Source organism: Notothenia rossii (assembly GCF_949606895.1).
Source record: "Notothenia rossii genome assembly, chromosome: 5".
NCBI classification, from domain to species: Eukaryota; Metazoa; Chordata; class Actinopteri; order Perciformes; family Nototheniidae; genus Notothenia; species Notothenia rossii.
In genome coordinates, this window is record NC_136903.1 from 4556660 (window position 1) to 4574160 (window position 17501).

The 17501-nt window shown below is 42.4% G+C and overlaps 4 protein-coding genes across 4 annotated transcripts; all 4 read left to right on the forward strand.

Moving 5' to 3' along the window:
* Window positions 1–1364: 1364 nt before the first annotated feature.
* LOC307041118 (uncharacterized protein) lies at window positions 1365–3202 on the forward strand. The gene is made up of 3 exons (XM_079684446.1): window positions 1365–1443; window positions 1642–1728; window positions 2078–3202. The coding sequence occupies exons 1-3, from the start codon at window positions 1392–1394 to the stop codon at window positions 2968–2970; spliced, it is 1032 nt and encodes a 343-aa protein (XP_079540572.1). The 5' UTR covers window positions 1365–1391; the 3' UTR covers window positions 2971–3202.
* Window positions 3203–4619: 1417 nt separating this feature from the next.
* Window positions 4620–7317, forward strand: LOC307041316 (uncharacterized protein). The gene is made up of 3 exons (XM_079684641.1): window positions 4620–4698; window positions 4897–4983; window positions 5335–7317. Exons 1-3 carry the CDS (start codon window positions 4647–4649, stop codon window positions 7053–7055), a joined length of 1860 nt encoding a protein of 619 aa, XP_079540767.1. The 5' UTR covers window positions 4620–4646; the 3' UTR covers window positions 7056–7317.
* Window positions 7318–8725: 1408 nt separating this feature from the next.
* On the forward strand, window positions 8726–10889 carry LOC307038421 (uncharacterized protein; the record flags this gene model as incomplete). Its single annotated transcript, XM_079679800.1, has 3 exons — window positions 8726–8804; window positions 9003–9089; window positions 9439–10889. The coding sequence occupies exons 1-3, from the start codon at window positions 8753–8755 to the stop codon at window positions 10887–10889; spliced, it is 1590 nt and encodes a 529-aa protein (XP_079535926.1). The 5' UTR covers window positions 8726–8752.
* Window positions 10890–13316: 2427 nt separating this feature from the next.
* Window positions 13317–15178, forward strand: LOC307039227 (uncharacterized protein). The gene is made up of 3 exons (XM_079681085.1): window positions 13317–13395; window positions 13594–13680; window positions 14030–15178. The coding sequence occupies exons 1-3, from the start codon at window positions 13344–13346 to the stop codon at window positions 14914–14916; spliced, it is 1026 nt and encodes a 341-aa protein (XP_079537211.1). The 5' UTR covers window positions 13317–13343; the 3' UTR covers window positions 14917–15178.
* The last annotated feature ends 2323 nt before the right edge of the window (window positions 15179–17501 follow it).

Below are 17501 nucleotides of genomic sequence, written 5' to 3' on the forward strand. Positions count from 1 at the left end.
TCATGCATAAATCTTCCCTTAACAGTCCAATAAAAGCTCATCTGGACTAGAAAAGTCTTTAAATTGGTAAAAAAAAGCCACATTCATACCACCACTGTACCATCCTTGAAAAACACAATTTCTTGAGTGTTGACTATTTTAAGTCTTTTAAAAGTATGTGCTTTATTTATAAATGTTTACATGCACTGCCCCACCCCCACCAGCCAGTTTTTGAAATGTGTCTAGTATTATGTAAGCAATAAAAAGCATAGTAGGGGCCCTTTAGAGCAAAGACACCCTGATATAAACATTTGAACAGTAACTCTCACTCAATAATGAACCAATTATACATTTGGGGTTGACAAATAATGAAGTTTCTCTTTTAAAATACATACATTATATTACAGTGGAGTTGAATATGTATAGCATCTAATAGAGAATTGTCTTTAATGTTGGCACATCAGGAAACTTGGATTGATTGGAAGTTGAACGCAAACTAAAAGCTTTAACGGGTAAACTGCAGTACCTAATGGCTTTTATTACGTATAATTTAAGTGCTTTATAATGTCATTATTTCTGTCATTGATCCCCGACAGGACGGTATGAAATGTTGCATGGTTAGGGCCAAACCTCTCTAGACATATATATATATATATATATATACAGTATATATATCTAGACACACATATACAATCTGACACGAGGTAAAAACTCGATTAAACATGTTTTGAAAACATCCTTCCTCTTCAGAAAACAAAAAATTCAATACAAAAATTAAAATTAAATGAACAACTCCCTCCTGTAATACTTGATTCTGATTGGTCGATTCGAACATTTAAGAGGTTGTTTATACAACAAACTGCTGTAAAACACAACATGCCCATTTGCTTATTCCTTGCAAAATATAAAAATAAAATGGGCAAAAATAACTTATAGTGCACAGGAAAAACATTGAAAGTGTTGTAAAGCAGAATAACCCTGTTTTTTTTTCTTCTACAACATATGTGTTTTCGGAAGGGGGTTGTAAAAGGTTTTAATTGAATTTTTAGTTTTCTAAAGAGGAGGGATATTTGGGATAATTTATATAATTTCTAATTGTTTTTAGGTAACAATATAAAATGTTAATAAAGATATTTGTGTGTCGGGGGAGTGCTTTTTATTTGTTGTCGTTGATATACCCTCTCAAATGCAATATTGTTTTACATGTGAATTTAAAATGATGGTCTCAACGAATCATAAATGCACAACAAGCCCCATGAAAAAACTCCTCATTCTCAGAGTTTAATCTCAGATAAATGATGTTTTCCTCTGTGCAGAGAGACAATCAGTGCTGATCAGCAGCAGCTGCTGGAGGTTTCCCTCCTTTAAAGCTGTCTGGTGCTCAGGCAACACTCTCTTGGAAAACTGCAGAGATGGCAGCTGTTTGGATGCTCTTCTGTGTGCTGACTGTTTGTCTGGCCAGAGGTATTTACCTGTTTGATAATTGTGTTGAAGATGAAGGAATAAGGTTGGATTTAACAGCATGTTTCCTGTCCACAGTCTCTGGTTTTCCAGCTGGTGAATATAAGCTGCAGAGGAGACTGAGAGTTGAAAACATTTGATTGTATGCAGTGTTTCTTTTCTCTGTCTGACACTAACCTTTAATTATAATGTGTCCTACAGATCTGTCTCCCAATGAGATCTCCTTAAAGAAAGCCTTTGCACTTTTCCAGTCGATGGAGTCCATGTTGGAGCAAGACGCTGGCAAAGGTGAGCTCTAAAGGCTAAAAAGACAACAGTATGTGTTGCATAAAAGTGGTGTAAAAGATCTGAAATCTGGGAAATGTATGATTTTAATTTGAAATGCAGCAATGGTAAGTTAATAATGTGTTTGTATATGAGCTAAAACAAACCACTTGCATGTCTTTTATAAGTTAATGCATCAATGTTTGGTTGCTGAATTTGCTGCCAACGTCGCTCATTTTTTACAAAAACAGGATGTATTAAGTAACCAAGCCCTTGAGGAACTATTAGAGAATAATTCATGCTGTGATTTCAGTCTAGAGAACATCATTTATTGTCTTGACGTCCATCATTTATGACTCAAATGTTTTTTCAGTACTCCATGAAGTAGACGAGCAGTTGTGGAACGGAACGATGAGCGACGAGGAAAAGTTCAACGGAACGATGAGCGACAAGGATAAGTTCAACGGCACGATGAGCGACAAGGATAAGTACTACGGCACGATGAGCGACAAGGATAAGTACTACGGCACGATGAGCGACAAGGATAAGTTCAACGGCACGATGAGCGACAAGGATAAGTACTACGGCACGATGAGCGACAAGTTCAACGGCACGATGAGCGACAAGGATAAGTACTACGGCACGATGAGCGACAAGTTCAACGGCACGATGAGCGACAAGGATAAGTACTACGGCACGATGAGCGACAAGGATAAGTTCAACGGAACGATGAGCGACAAGGATAAGTACTACGGCACGATGAGCGACAAGTTCAACGGCACGATGAGCGACAAGGATAAGTACTACGGCACGATGAGCGACAAGTTCAACGGCACGATGAGCGACAAGGATAAGTACTACGGCACGATGAGCGACAAGTTCAACGGCACGATGAGCGACAAGGATAAGTACTACGGCACGATGAGCGACAAGTTCAACGGCACGATGAGCGACAAGGATAAGTACTACGGCACGATGAGCGACAAGTTCAACGGCACGATGAGCGACAAGGATAAGTTCAACGGCACGATGAGCGACAAGGATAAGTTCAACGGCACGATGAGCGACAAGTTCAACGGCACGATGAGCGACAAGGATAAGTTCAACGGCACGATGAGCGACAAGGATAAGTACTACGGCACGATGAGCGACAAGTTCAACGGCACGATGAGCGACAAGGATAAGTACAACGGAACGATGAGCGACAAGGATAAGTACTACGGCACGATGAGCGACAAGTCCAACGGCACGATGAGCGACGAGTAGAAGTTCAACGGCACGATGAGCGACGAGTAGAAGTTCAACGGCACGATGAGCGACAAGGAAAAGTTCAACGTGACGACGAAAAGGAAAAGTTCAACGGGACGATGAGTGAGGAGACATTCAATACTGCATATAATAGATTGATCTTGTCTATTTTGAGTACCTTGGAGAGCTTGATATCTGAGATGTTATCTTGGTAACAATATAATAAAACGTCTATACATTTCTTAAATAACAGCGTGTCAATCCAATGTTTGTATTGCAATGCTTGGCTCTTATCATGCATAAATCTTCCCTTAACAGTCCAATAAAAGCTCATCTGGACTAGAAAAGTCTTTAAATTGGTAAAAAAAAAGCCACATTCATACCACCACTGTACCATCCTTGAAAAACACAATTTCTTGAGTGTTGAATATTTTAAGTCTTTTAAAAGTATGTGCTTTATTTATAAATGTTTACATGCACTGCCCCACCCCCACCAGCCAGTTTTTGAAATGTGTCTAGTATTATGTAAGCAATAAAAAGCATAGTAGGGGCCCTTTAGAGCAAAGACACCCTGATATAAACATTTGAACAGTAACTCTCACTCAATAATGAACCAATTATACATTTGGGGTTGACAAATAATGAAGTTTCTCTTTTAAAATACATACATTATATTACAGTGGAGTTGAATATGTATAGCATCTAATAGAGAATTGTCTTTAATGTTGGCACATCAGGAAACTTGGATTGATTGGAAGTTGAACGCAAACTAAAAGCTTTAACGGGTAAACTGCAGTACCTAATGGCTTTTATTACGTATAATTTAAGTGCTTTATAATGTCATTATTTCTGTCATTGATCCCCGACAGGACGGTATGAAATGTTGCATGGTTAGGGCCAAACCTCTCTAGACATATATATATATATATATATATATATATATATATATATATATATCTAGACACACATATACAATCTGACACGAGGTAAAAACTCGATTAAACATGTTTTGAAAACATCCTTCCTCTTCAGAAAACAAAAAATTCAATACAAAAATTAAAATTAAATGAACAACTCCCTCCTGTAATACTTGATTCTGATTGGTCGATTCGAACATTTAAGAGGTTGTTTATACAACAAACTGCTGTAAAACACAACATGCCCATTTGCTTATTCCTTGCAAAATATAAAAATAAAATGGGCAAAAATAACTTATAGTGCACAGGAAAAACATTGAAAGTGCTGTAAAGCAGAATAACCCTGTTTTTTTTTCTTCTACAACATATGTGTTTTCGGAAGGGGGTTGTAAAAGGTTTTAATTGAATTTTTAGTTTTCTAAAGAGGAGGGATATTTGGGATAATTTATATAATTTCTAATTGTTTTTAGGTAACAATATAAAATGTTAATAAAGATATTTGTGTGTCGGGGGAGTGCTTTTTATTTGTTGTCGTTGATATACCCTCTCAAATGCAATATTGTTTTACATGTGAATTTAAAATGATGGTCTCAACGAATCATAAATGCACAACAAGCCCCATGAAAAAACTCCTCATTCTCAGAGTTTAATCTCAGATAAATGATGTTTTCCTCTGTGCAGAGAGACAATCAGTGCTGATCAGCAGCAGCTGCTGGAGGTTTCCCTCCTTTAAAGCTGGCTGGTGCTCAGGCAACACTCTCTTGGAAAACTGCAGAGATGGCAGCTGTTTGGATGCTCTTCTGTGTGCTGACTGTTTGTCTGGCCAGAGGTATTTACCTGTTTGATAATTGTGTTGAAGATGAAGGAATAAGGTTGGATTTAACAGCATGTTTCCTGTCCACAGTCTCTGGTTTTCCAGCTGGTTAATATAAGCTGCAGAGGAGACTGAGAGTTGAAAACATTTGATTGTATGCAGTGTTTCTTTTCTCTGTCTGACACTAACCTTTAATTATAATGTGTCCTACAGATCTGTCTCCCAATGAGATCTCCTTAAAGAAAGCCTTTGCACTTTTCCAGTCGATGGAGTCCATGTTGGAGCAAGACGCTGACAAAGGTGAGCTCTAAAGGCTAAAAAGACAACAGTATGTGTTGCATAAAAGTGGTGTAAAAGATCTGAAATCTGGGAAATGTATGATTTTAATTTGAAATGCAGCAATGGTAAGTTAATTGTGTGTGTGTGTATATGAGCTAAAACAAACCACTTGCATGTCTTTTATAAGTTAATGCATCAATGTTTGGTTGCTGAATTTGCTGCCAACGTCGCTCATTTTTTACAAAAACAGGATGTATTAAGTAACCAAGCCCTTGAGGAACTATTACAGAATAATTCATGCTGTGATTTCAGTCTAGAGAACATCATTTATTGTCTTGACGTCCATCATTTATGACTCAAATGTTTTTTCAGTACTCCATGAAGTAGACGAGCAGTTGTGGAACGGAACGATGAGCGACGAGGAAAAGTTCAACGGAACGATGAGCGACGAGGAAAAGTTCAACGGAACGATGAGCGACAAGGATAAGTTCAACGGCACGATGAGCGACAAGGATAAGTACTACGGCACGATGAGCGACAAGGATAAGTACTACGGCACGATGAGCGACAAGGATAAGTTCAACGGCACGATGAGCGACAAGGATAAGTACTACGGCACGATGAGCGACAAGTTCAACGGCACGATGAGCGACAAGGATAAGTACTACGGCACGATGAGCGACAAGTTCAACGGCACGATGAGCGACAAGGATAAGTACTACGGCACGATGAGCGACAAGTTCAACGGCACGATGAGCGACAAGGATAAGTACTACGGCACGATGAGCGACAAGGATAAGTACTACGGCACGATGAGCGACAAGTTCAACGGCACGATGAGCGACAAGGATAAGTTCAACGGCACGATGAGCGACAAGGATAAGTACTACGGCACGATGAGCGACAAGGATAAGTACTACGGCACGATGAGCGACAAGGATAAGTACTACGGCACGATGAGCGACAAGGATAAGTACTACGGCACGATGAGCGACAAGGATAAGTTCAACGGCACGATGAGCGACAAGGATAAGTACTACGGCACGATGAGCGACAAGTTCAACGGCACGATGAGCGACAAGGATAAGTACTACGGCACGATGAGCGACAAGTTCAACGGCACGATGAGCGACAAGGATAAGTACTACGGCACGATGAGCGACAAGTTCAACGTCACGATGAGCGACAAGGATAAGTACTACGGCACGATGAGCGACAAGGATAAGTACTACGGCACGATGAGCGACAAGTTCAACGGCACGATGAGCGACAAGGATAAGTTCAACGGCACGATGAGCGACAAGGATAAGTACTACGGCACGATGAGCGACAAGGATAAGTACTACGGCACGATGAGCGACAAGGATAAGTTCAACGGCACGATGAGCGACAAGGATAAGTACTACGGCACGATGAGCGACAAGTTCAACGGCACGATGAGCGACAAGGATAAGTACTACGGCACGATGAGCGACAAGTTCAACGGCACGATGAGCGACAAGGATAAGTACTACGGCACGATGAGCGACAAGGATAAGTTCAACGGCACGATGAGCGACAAGGATAAGTACTACGGCACGATGAGCGACAAGTTCAACGGCACGATGAGCGACAAGGATAAGTACTACGGCACGATGAGCGACAAGTTCAACGGCACGATGAGCGACAAGGATAAGTACTACGGCACGATGAGCGACAAGTTCAACGGCACGATGAGCGACAAGGATAAGTTCAACGGCACGATGAGCGACAAGGATAAGTACTACGGCACGATGAGCGACAAGTTCAACGGCACGATGAGCGACAAGGATAAGTACTACGGCACGATGAGCGACAAGGATAAGTACTACGGCACGATGAGCGACAAGTTCAACGGCACGATGAGCGACAAGGATAAGTTCAACGGCACGATGAGCGACAAGGATAAGTACTACGGCACGATGAGCGACAAGTTCAACGGCACGATGAGCGACAAGGATAAGTACAACGGAACGATGAGCGACAAGGATAAGTACTACGGCACGATGAGCGACAAGGATAAGTACTACGGCACGATGAGCGACAAGTCCAACGGCACGATGAGCGACGAGTAGAAGTTCAACGGCACGATGAGCGACGAGTAGAAGTTCAACGGCACGATGAGCGACGAGTAGAAGTTCAACGGCACGATGAGCGACAAGGAAAAGTTCAACGTGACGACGAAAAGGAAAAGTTCAACGGGACGATGAGTGAGGAGACATTCAATACTGCATATAATAGATTGATCTTGTCTATTTTGAGTACCTTGGAGAGCTTGATATCTGAGATGTTATCTTGGTAACAATATAATAAAACGTCTATACATTTCTTAAATAACAGCGTGTCAATCCAATGTTTGTTTTGCAATGTTTGGCTCTTATCATGCATAAATCTTCCCTTAACAGTCCAATAAAAGCTCATCTGGACTAGAAAAGTCTTTAAATTGGTAAAAAAAAAGCCACATTCATACCACCACTGTACCATCCTTGAAAAACACAATTTCTTGAGTGTTGAATATTTTAAGTCTTTTAAAAGTATGTGCTTTATTTATAAATGTTTACATTCACTGCCCCACCCCCACCAGCCAGTTTTTGAAATGTGTCTAGTATTATGTAAGCAATAAAAAGCATAGTAGGGGCCCTTTAGAGCAAAGACACCCTGATATAAACATTTGAACAGTAACTCTCACTCAATAATGAACCAATTATACATTTGGGGTTGACAAATAATGAAGTTTCTCTTTTAAAATACATACATTATATTACAGTGGAGTTGAATATGTATAGCATCTAATAGAGAATTGTCTTTAATGTTGGCACATCAGGAAACTTGGATTGATTGGAAGTTGAACGCAAACTAAAAGCTTTAACGGGTAAACTGCAGTACCTAATGGCTTTTATTACGTATAATTTAAGTGCTTTATAATGTCATTATTTCTGTCATTGATCCCCGACAGGACGGTATGAAATGTTGCATGGTTAGGGCCAAACCTCTCTAGACATATATATATATATATATATATACAGTATATATATCTAGACACACATATACAATCTGACACGAGGTAAAAACTCGATTAAACATGTTTTGAAAACATCCTTCCTCTTCAGAAAACAAAAAATTCAATACAAAAATTAAAATTAAATGAACAACTCCCTCCTGTAATACTTGATTCTGATTGGTCGATTCGAACATTTAAGAGGTTGTTTATACAACAAACTGCTGTAAAACACAACATGCCCATTTGCTTATTCCTTGCAAAATATAAAAATAAAATGGGCAAAAATAACTTATAGTGCACAGGAAAAACATTGAAAGTGCTGTAAAGCAGAATAACCCTGTTTTTTTTTCTTCTACAACATATGTGTTTTCGGAAGGGGGTTGTAAAAGGTTTTAATTGAATTTTTAGTTTTCTAAAGAGGAGGGATATTTGGGATAATTTATATAATTTCTAATTGTTTTTAGGTAACAATATAAAATGTTAATAAAGATATTTGTGTGTCGGGGGAGTGCTTTTTATTTGTTGTCGTTGATATACCCTCTCAAATGCAATATTGTTTTACATGTGAATTTAAAATGATGGTCTCAACGAATCATAAATGCACAACAAGCCCCATGAAAAAACTCCTCATTCTCAGAGTTTAATCTCAGATAAATGATGTTTTCCTCTGTGCAGAGAGACAATCAGTGCTGATCAGCAGCAGCTGCTGGAGGTTTCCCTCCTTTAAAGCTGGCTGGTGCTCAGGCAACACTCTCTTGGAAAACTGCAGAGATGGCAGCTGTTTGGATGCTCTTCTGTGTGCTGACTGTTTGTCTGGCCAGAGGTATTTACCTGTTTGATAATTGTGTTGAAGATGAAGGAATAAGGTTTGATTTAACAGCATGTTTCCTGTCCACAGTCACTGGTTTTCCAGCTGGTTAATATAAGCTGCAGAGGAGACTGAGAGTTGAAAACATTTGATTGTATGCAGTGTTTCTTTTCTCTGTCTGACACTAACCTTTAATTATAATGTGTCCTACAGATCTGTCTCCCAATGAGATCTCCTTAAAGAAAGCCTTTGCACTTTTCCAGTCGATGGAGTCCATGTTGGAGCAAGACGCTGGCAAAGGTGAGCTCTAAAGGCTAAAAAGACAACAGTATGTGTTGCATAAAAGTGGTGTAAAAGATCTGAAATCTGGGAAATGTATGATTTTAATTTGAAATGCAGCAATGGTAAGTTAATAATGTGTGTGTATATGAGCTAAAACAAACCACTTGCATGTCTTTTATAAGTTAATGCATCAATGTTTGGTTGCTGAATTTGCTGCCAACGTCGCTCATTTTTTACAAAAACAGGATGTATTAAGTAACCAAGCCCTTGAGGAACTATTAGAGAATAATTCATGCTGTGATTTCAGTCTAGAGAACATCATTTATTGTCTTGACGTCCATCATTTATGACTCAAATGTTTTTTCAGTACTCCATGAAGTAGACGAGCAGTTGTGGAACGGAACGATGAGCGACGAGGAAAAGTTCAACGGAACGATGAGCGACAAGGATAAGTTCAACGGCACGATGAGCGACAAGGATAAGTACTACGGCACGATGAGCGACAAGGATAAGTACTACGGCACGATGAGCGACAAGGATAAGTTCAACGGCACGATGAGCGACAAGGATAAGTACTACGGCACGATGAGCGACAAGTTCAACGGCACGATGAGCGACAAGGATAAGTACTACGGCACGATGAGCGACAAGTTCAACGGCACGATGAGCGACAAGGATAAGTACTACGGCACGATGAGCGACAAGTTCAACGTCACGATGAGCGACAAGGATAAGTACTACGGCACGATGAGCGACAAGGATAAGTACTACGGCACGATGAGCGACAAGTACTACGGCACGATGAGCGACAAGGATAAGTACTACGGCACGATGAGCGACAAGTTCAACGGCACGATGAGCGACAAGGATAAGTACTACGGCACGATGAGCGACAAGTTCAACGGCACGATGAGCGACAAGGATAAGTACTACGGCACGATGAGCGACAAGTTCAACGTCACGATGAGCGACAAGGATAAGTTCAACGGCACGATGAGCGACAAGGATAAGTACTACGGCACGATGAGCGACAAGTACTACGGCACGATGAGCGACAAGGATAAGTTCAACGGCACGATGAGCGACAAGGATAAGTACTACGGCACGATGAGCGACAAGTTCAACGGCACGATGAGCGACAAGGATAAGTACTACGGCACGATGAGCGACAAGGATAAGTTCAACGGCACGATGAGCGACAAGGATAAGTACTACGGCACGATGAGCGACAAGGATAAGTACTACGGCACGATGAGCGACAAGTTCAACGGCACGATGAGCGACAAGGATAAGTACTACGGCACGATGAGCGACAAGTTCAACGGCACGATGAGCGACAAGGATAAGTACTACGGCACGATGAGCGACAAGTTCAACGGCACGATGAGCGACAAGGATAAGTACTACGGCACGATGAGCGACAAGTTCAACGGCACGATGAGCGACAAGGATAAGTTCAACGGCACGATGAGCGACAAGGATAAGTACTACGGCACGATGAGCGACAAGTTCAACGGCACGATGAGCGACAAGGATAAGTACTACGGCACGATGAGCGACAAGGATAAGTACTACGGCACGATGAGCGACAAGTTCAACGGCACGATGAGCGACAAGGATAAGTTCAACGGCACGATGAGCGACAAGGATAAGTACTACGGCACGATGAGCGACAAGTTCAACGGCACGATGAGCGACAAGGATAAGTACAACGGAACGATGAGCGACAAGGATAAGTACTACGGCACGATGAGCGACAAGGATAAGTACTACGGCACGATGAGCGACAAGTCCAACGGCACGATGAGCGACGAGTAGAAGTTCAACGGCACGATGAGCGACGAGTAGAAGTTCAACGGCACGATGAGCGACGAGTAGAAGTTCAACGGCACGATGAGCGACAAGGATAAGTACTACGGCACGATGGGCGACAAGTTCAACGGCACGATGAGCGACAAGGATAAGTACTACGGCACGATGAGCGACAAGTTCAACGGCACGATGAGCGACAAGGATAAGTTCAACGGCACGATGAGCGACAAGGATAAGTACTACGGCACGATGGGCGACAAGTTCAACGGCACGATGAGCGACAAGGATAAGTACTACGGCACGATGAGCGACAAGTTCAACGGCACGATGAGCGACAAGGATAAGTACTACGGCACGATGAGCGACAAGTTCAACGGCACGATGAGCGACAAGGATAAGTTCAACGGCACGATGAGCGACAAGGATAAGTACTACGGCACGATGAGCGACAAGTTCAACGGCACGATGAGCGACAAGGATAAGTACTACGGCACGATGAGCGACAAGGATAAGTACTACGGCACGATGAGCGACAAGTTCAACGGCACGATGAGCGACAAGGATAAGTTCAACGGCACGATGAGCGACAAGGATAAGTACTACGGCACGATGAGCGACAAGTTCAACGGCACGATGAGCGACAAGGATAAGTACAACGGAACGATGAGCGACAAGGATAAGTACTACGGCACGATGAGCGACAAGGATAAGTACTACGGCACGATGAGCGACAAGTCCAACGGCACGATGAGCGACGAGTAGAAGTTCAACGGCACGATGAGCGACGAGTAGAAGTTCAACGGCACGATGAGCGACGAGTAGAAGTTCAACGGCACGATGAGCGACAAGGAAAAGTTCAACGTGACGACGAAAAGGAAAAGTTCAACGGGACGATGAGTGAGGAGACATTCAATACTGCATATAATAGATTGATCTTGTCTATTTTGAGTACCTTGGAGAGCTTGATATCTGAGATGTTATCTTGGTAACAATATAATAAAACGTCTATACATTTCTTAAATAACAGCGTGTCAATCCAATGTTTGTTTTGCAATGTTTGGCTCTTATCATGCATAAATCTTCCCTTAACAGTCCAATAAAAGCTCATCTGGACTAGAAAAGTCTTTAAATTGGTAAAAAAAAGCCACATTCATACCACCACTGTACCATCCTTGAAAAACACAATTTCTTGAGTGTTGAATATTTTAAGTCTTTTAAAAGTATGTGCTTTATTTATAAATGTTTACATTCACTGCCCCACCCCCACCAGCCAGTTTTTGAAATGTGTCTAGTATTATGTAAGCAATAAAAAGCATAGTAGGGGCCCTTTAGAGCAAAGACACCCTGATATAAACATTTGAACAGTAACTCTCACTCAATAATGAAGCAATTATACATTTGGGGTTGACAAATAATGAAGTTTCTCTTTTAAAATACATACATTATATTACAGTGGAGTTGAATATGTATAGCATCTAATAGAGAATTGTCTTTAATGTTGGCACATCAGGAAACTTGGATTGATTGGAAGTTGAACGCAAACTAAAAGCTTTAACGGGTAAACTGCAGTACCTAATGGCTTTTATTACGTATAATTTAAGTGCTTTATAATGTCATTATTTCTGTCATTGATCCCCGACAGGACGGTATGAAATGTTGCATGGTTAGGGCCAAACCTCTCTAGACATATATATATATATATATATATATACAGTATATATATCTAGACACACATATACAATCTGACACGAGGTAAAAACTCGATTAAACATGTTTTGAAAACATCCTTCCTCTTCAGAAAACAAAAAATTCAATACAAAAATTAAAATTAAATGAACAACTCCCTCCTGTAATACTTGATTCTGATTGGTCGATTCGAACATTTAAGAGGTTGTTTATACAACAAACTGCTGTAAAACACAACATGCCCATTTGCTTATTCCTTGCAAAATATAAAAATAAAATGGGCAAAAATAACTTATAGTGCACAGGAAAAACATTGAAAGTGCTGTAAAGCAGAATAACCCTGTTTTTTTTTCTTCTACAACATATGTGTTTTCGGAAGGGGGTTGTAAAAGGTTTTAATTGAATTTTTAGTTTTCTAAAGAGGAGGGATATTTGGGATAATTTATATAATTTCTAATTGTTTTTAGGTAACAATATAAAATGTTAATAAAGATATTTGTGTGTCGGGGGAGTGCTTTTTATTTGTTGTCGTTGATATACCCTCTCAAATGCAATATTGTTTTACATGTGAATTTAAAATGATGGTCTCAACGAATCATAAATGCACAACAAGCCCCATGAAAAAACTCCTCATTCTCAGAGTTTAATCTCAGATAAATGATGTTTTCCTCTGTGCAGAGAGACAATCAGTGCTGATCAGCAGCAGCTGCTGGAGGTTTCCCTCCTTTAAAGCTGGCTGGTGCTCAGGCAACACTCTCTTGGAAAACTGCAGAGATGGCAGCTGTTTGGATGCTCTTCTGTGTGCTGACTGTTTGTCTGGCCAGAGGTATTTACCTGTTTGATAATTGTGTTGAAGATGAAGGAATAAGGTTGGATTTAACAGCATGTTTCCTGTCCACAGTCTCTGGTTTTCCAGCTGGTTAATATAAGCTGCAGAGGAGACTGAGAGTTGAAAACATTTGATTGTATGCAGTGTTTCTTTTCTCTGTCTGACACTAACCTTTAATTATAATGTGTCCTACAGATCTGTCTCCCAATGAGATCTCCTTAAAGAAAGCCTTTGCACTTTTCCAGTCGATGGAGTCCATGTTGGAGCAAGACGCTGGCAAAGGTGAGCTCTAAAGGCTAAAAAGACAACAGTATGTGTTGCATAAAAGTGGTGTAAAAGATCTGAAATCTGGGAAATGTATGATTTTAATTTGAAATGCAGCAATGGTAAGTTAATAATGTGTGTGTATATGAGCTAAAACAAACCACTTGCATGTCTTTTATAAGTTAATGCATCAATGTTTGGTTGCTGAATTTGCTGCCAACGTCGCTCATTTTTTACAAAAACAGGATGTATTAAGTAACCAAGCCCTTGAGGAACTATTAGAGAATAATTCATGCTGTGATTTCAGTCTAGAGAACATCATTTATTGTCTTGACGTCCATCATTTATGACTCAAATGTTTTTTCAGTACTCCATGAAGTAGACGAGCAGTTGTGGAACGGAACGATGAGCGACGAGGAAAAGTTCAACGGAACGATGAGCGACGAGGAAAAGTTCAACGGAACGATGAGCGACAAGGATAAGTTCAACGGCACGATGAGCGACAAGGATAAGTACTACGGCACGATGAGCGACAAGGATAAGTACTACGGCACGATGAGCGACAAGGATAAGTTCAACGGCACGATGAGCGACAAGGATAAGTACTACGGCACGATGAGCGACAAGTTCAACGGCACGATGAGCGACAAGGATAAGTACTACGGCACGATGAGCGACAAGTTCAACGGCACGATGAGCGACAAGGATAAGTACTACGGCACGATGAGCGACAAGTTCAACGGCACGATGATCGACAAGGATAAGTACTACGGCACGATGAGCGACAAGTTCAACGGCACGATGAGCGACAAGGATAAGTACTACGGCACGATGAGCGACAAGTTCAACGGCACGATGAGCGACAAGGATAAGTACTACGGCACGATGAGCGACAAGTTCAACGGCACAATGAGCGACAAGGATAAGTACTACGGCACGATGAGCGACAAGTTCAACGGCACGATGAGCGACAAGGATAAGTACTACGGCACGATGAGCGACAAGTTCAACGGCACGATGAGCGACAAGGATAAGTACTACGGCACGATGAGCGACAAGTTCAACGGCACGATGAGCGACAAGGATAAGTACTACGGCACGATGAGCGACAAGGATAAGTACTACGGCACGATGAGCGACAAGTTCAACGGCACGATGAGCGACAAGGATAAGTACAACGGAACGATGAGCGACAAGGATAAGTACTACGGCACGATGAGCGACAAGTCCAACGGCACGATGAGCGACGAGTAGAAGTTCAACGGCACGATGAGCGACGAGTAGAAGTTCAACGGCACGATGAGCGACGAGTAGAAGTTCAACGGCACGATGAGCGACAAGGAAAAGTTCAACGTGACGACGAAAAGGAAAAGTTAAACGGGACGATGAGTGAGGAGACATTCAATACTGCATATAATAGATTGATCTTGTCTATTTTGAGTACCTTGGAGAGCTTGATATCTGAGATGTTATCTTGGTAACAATATAATAAAACGTCTATACATTTCTTAAATAACAGCGTGTCAATCCAATGTTTGTATTGCAATGCTTGGCTCTTATCATGCATAAATCTTCCCTTAACAGTCCAATAAAAGCTCATCTGGACTAGAAAAGTCTTTAAATTGGTAAAAAAAAGCCACATTCATACCACCACTGTACCATCCTTGAAAAACACAATTTCTTGAGTGTTGACTATTTTAAGTCTTTTAAAAGTATGTGCTTTATTTATAAATGTTTACATGCACTGCCCCACCCCCACCAGCCAGTTTTTGAAATGTGTCTAGTATTATGTAAGCAATAAAAAGCATAGTAGGGGCCCTTTAGAGCAAAGACACCCTGATATAAACATTTGAACAGTAACTCTCACTCAATAATGAACCAATTATACATTTGGGGTTGACAAATAATGAAGTTTCTCTTTTAAAATACATACATTATATTACAGTGGAGTTGAATATGTATAGCATCTAATAGAGAATTGTCTTTAATGTTGGCACATCAAAGACAACATTAAAGACAATTCTCTATTGGATGCTATACACAATTCTCTATTAGATGCTATACACATGTCTTTAATGTTGGCACATCCCTCTCTGAAGAACCAGCACCTTACCGTGGTAGAGAGGTTTGTGTGCCCTGATGAACCTGGGGGCTGTGTTGTCTGGAACCTTGTGTTCCTGGTAGGGTCTCCCATGGCAAATTGGTCTCAGGCAAGGGGCCAGACTAAGATTGGTTCAAAAGACCTCATGAAAGACGACACACGAAGTGAGGATACCCGGCCCGGAGGAAGCCCGGGGTCCCCTTCTGGAGCCAGGCCCAGAAGGAGGACTCGTCGGCGAGCGTCTGGTGGCCGGGCTTGCCACGGAGCCCGGCCGGGCACAGCCCGAAAAGGCGACGTGGGCAACACCTCCGCTTCTCCGTCCCGCGGGCCCACCACCTACGGGAAACAGCGATGGGGTCGGGTGCGCTGCCAGAAGGGTGGCAGTGAAGGCAGAGGGTCTCGACGGACCAGACCCGGGCGACAGAAGCTGGCTTTGGGGACGTGGAACGTCACCTCTCTGGGGGGGAAGGAGTCGGAGCTTGTGCGGGAGGTGGAGCGTTACCAGTTGGATCTGGTTGGGCTCACCTCTACGCACAGCGTCGGCTCTGGAACCTTACTTCTGGATAGGGGTTGGACTCTATTCTTCTCCGGAGTTGCTCAAGGTGTGAGGCGCCGGGCGGGTGTGGGGATACTCACAAGTCCCCGGTTGGGTGCTTCGTTGTTGGAGTTTACCCCAGTGGACGAGAGGGTTGCCTCCCTACGCCTGCGGGTTATGGGGGGGAAAACTCTGACTGTTGTGTGTGCTTATGCACCCAACAGCAGTTCAGAGTATACGGCCTTCTTGGAGACCCTGGAAAGAGTCCTGTATGGGGCTCCTGAAGGGGACTCTTTAATCTTGCTGGGAGACTTCAACGCACATGTGGGCAATGATGGAGACACTTGGAGGGGAGTGATTGGGAGGAACGGCCCCCCTGATCTGAACCGGAGTGGTGGTTTGTTACTGGACTTCTGTGCTAGTCATGGATTGGCCATAACAAACACCATGTTCGAACATAAGGATGCTCATAAGTGTACGTGGTACCAGAGCACCCTAGGCAGAAGGTCCATGATCGATTTGGTTATCGTATCATCGGACCTGAGGCCGTATGTTTTGGACACTCGGGTAAAGAGAGGGGCGGAGTTGTCAACTGATCACCATCTGGTGGTGAGTTGGGTCGAGTGGCGGGGGAAGCCTCTGGATAGACCTGGTAAGCCCAAACGTGTAGTTCGGGTGAACTGGGAACGTCTGGAGGAGGCCCAAGTTCAGGAGGCCTTCAACTCACACCTCCGGCGGAGCTTTTCGGGCATTCCTGTGGAGGTTGGGGACATTGAACCAGAGTGGTCGGTGTTCAAAGCCTCTATTGCCGAAGCCGCGGCGGGGAGCTGTGGTCTCAAGGTCCTAGGTGCCTCAAGGGGCGGTAACCCTCGAACCTCCTGGTGGACACCGGTGGTTAGGGAATGTTCCGGTATTTGGACAACATTAACATGGGATCACTCCGGTCAATGTACGTACTTCGTCTCACTGGAATATTAATGGCCAGATTGAATACAAAATCGACCCAAATTCTCCGGTCAATGACAGGAGAGTTTTGAAAGTGACAAAACACTGTTCCACACATTTAAAAACACTTAATCAATGTTTACCCAGGATCCATGCACCTTTCCTGGCTTGTAAAATGTGGTGATGCGCCCTGGAGGTAGCGGGTAGGCTCTGTGCGTGGTGCTGAACCCCAGCCTGTCTATGTGGAATACAAAAACA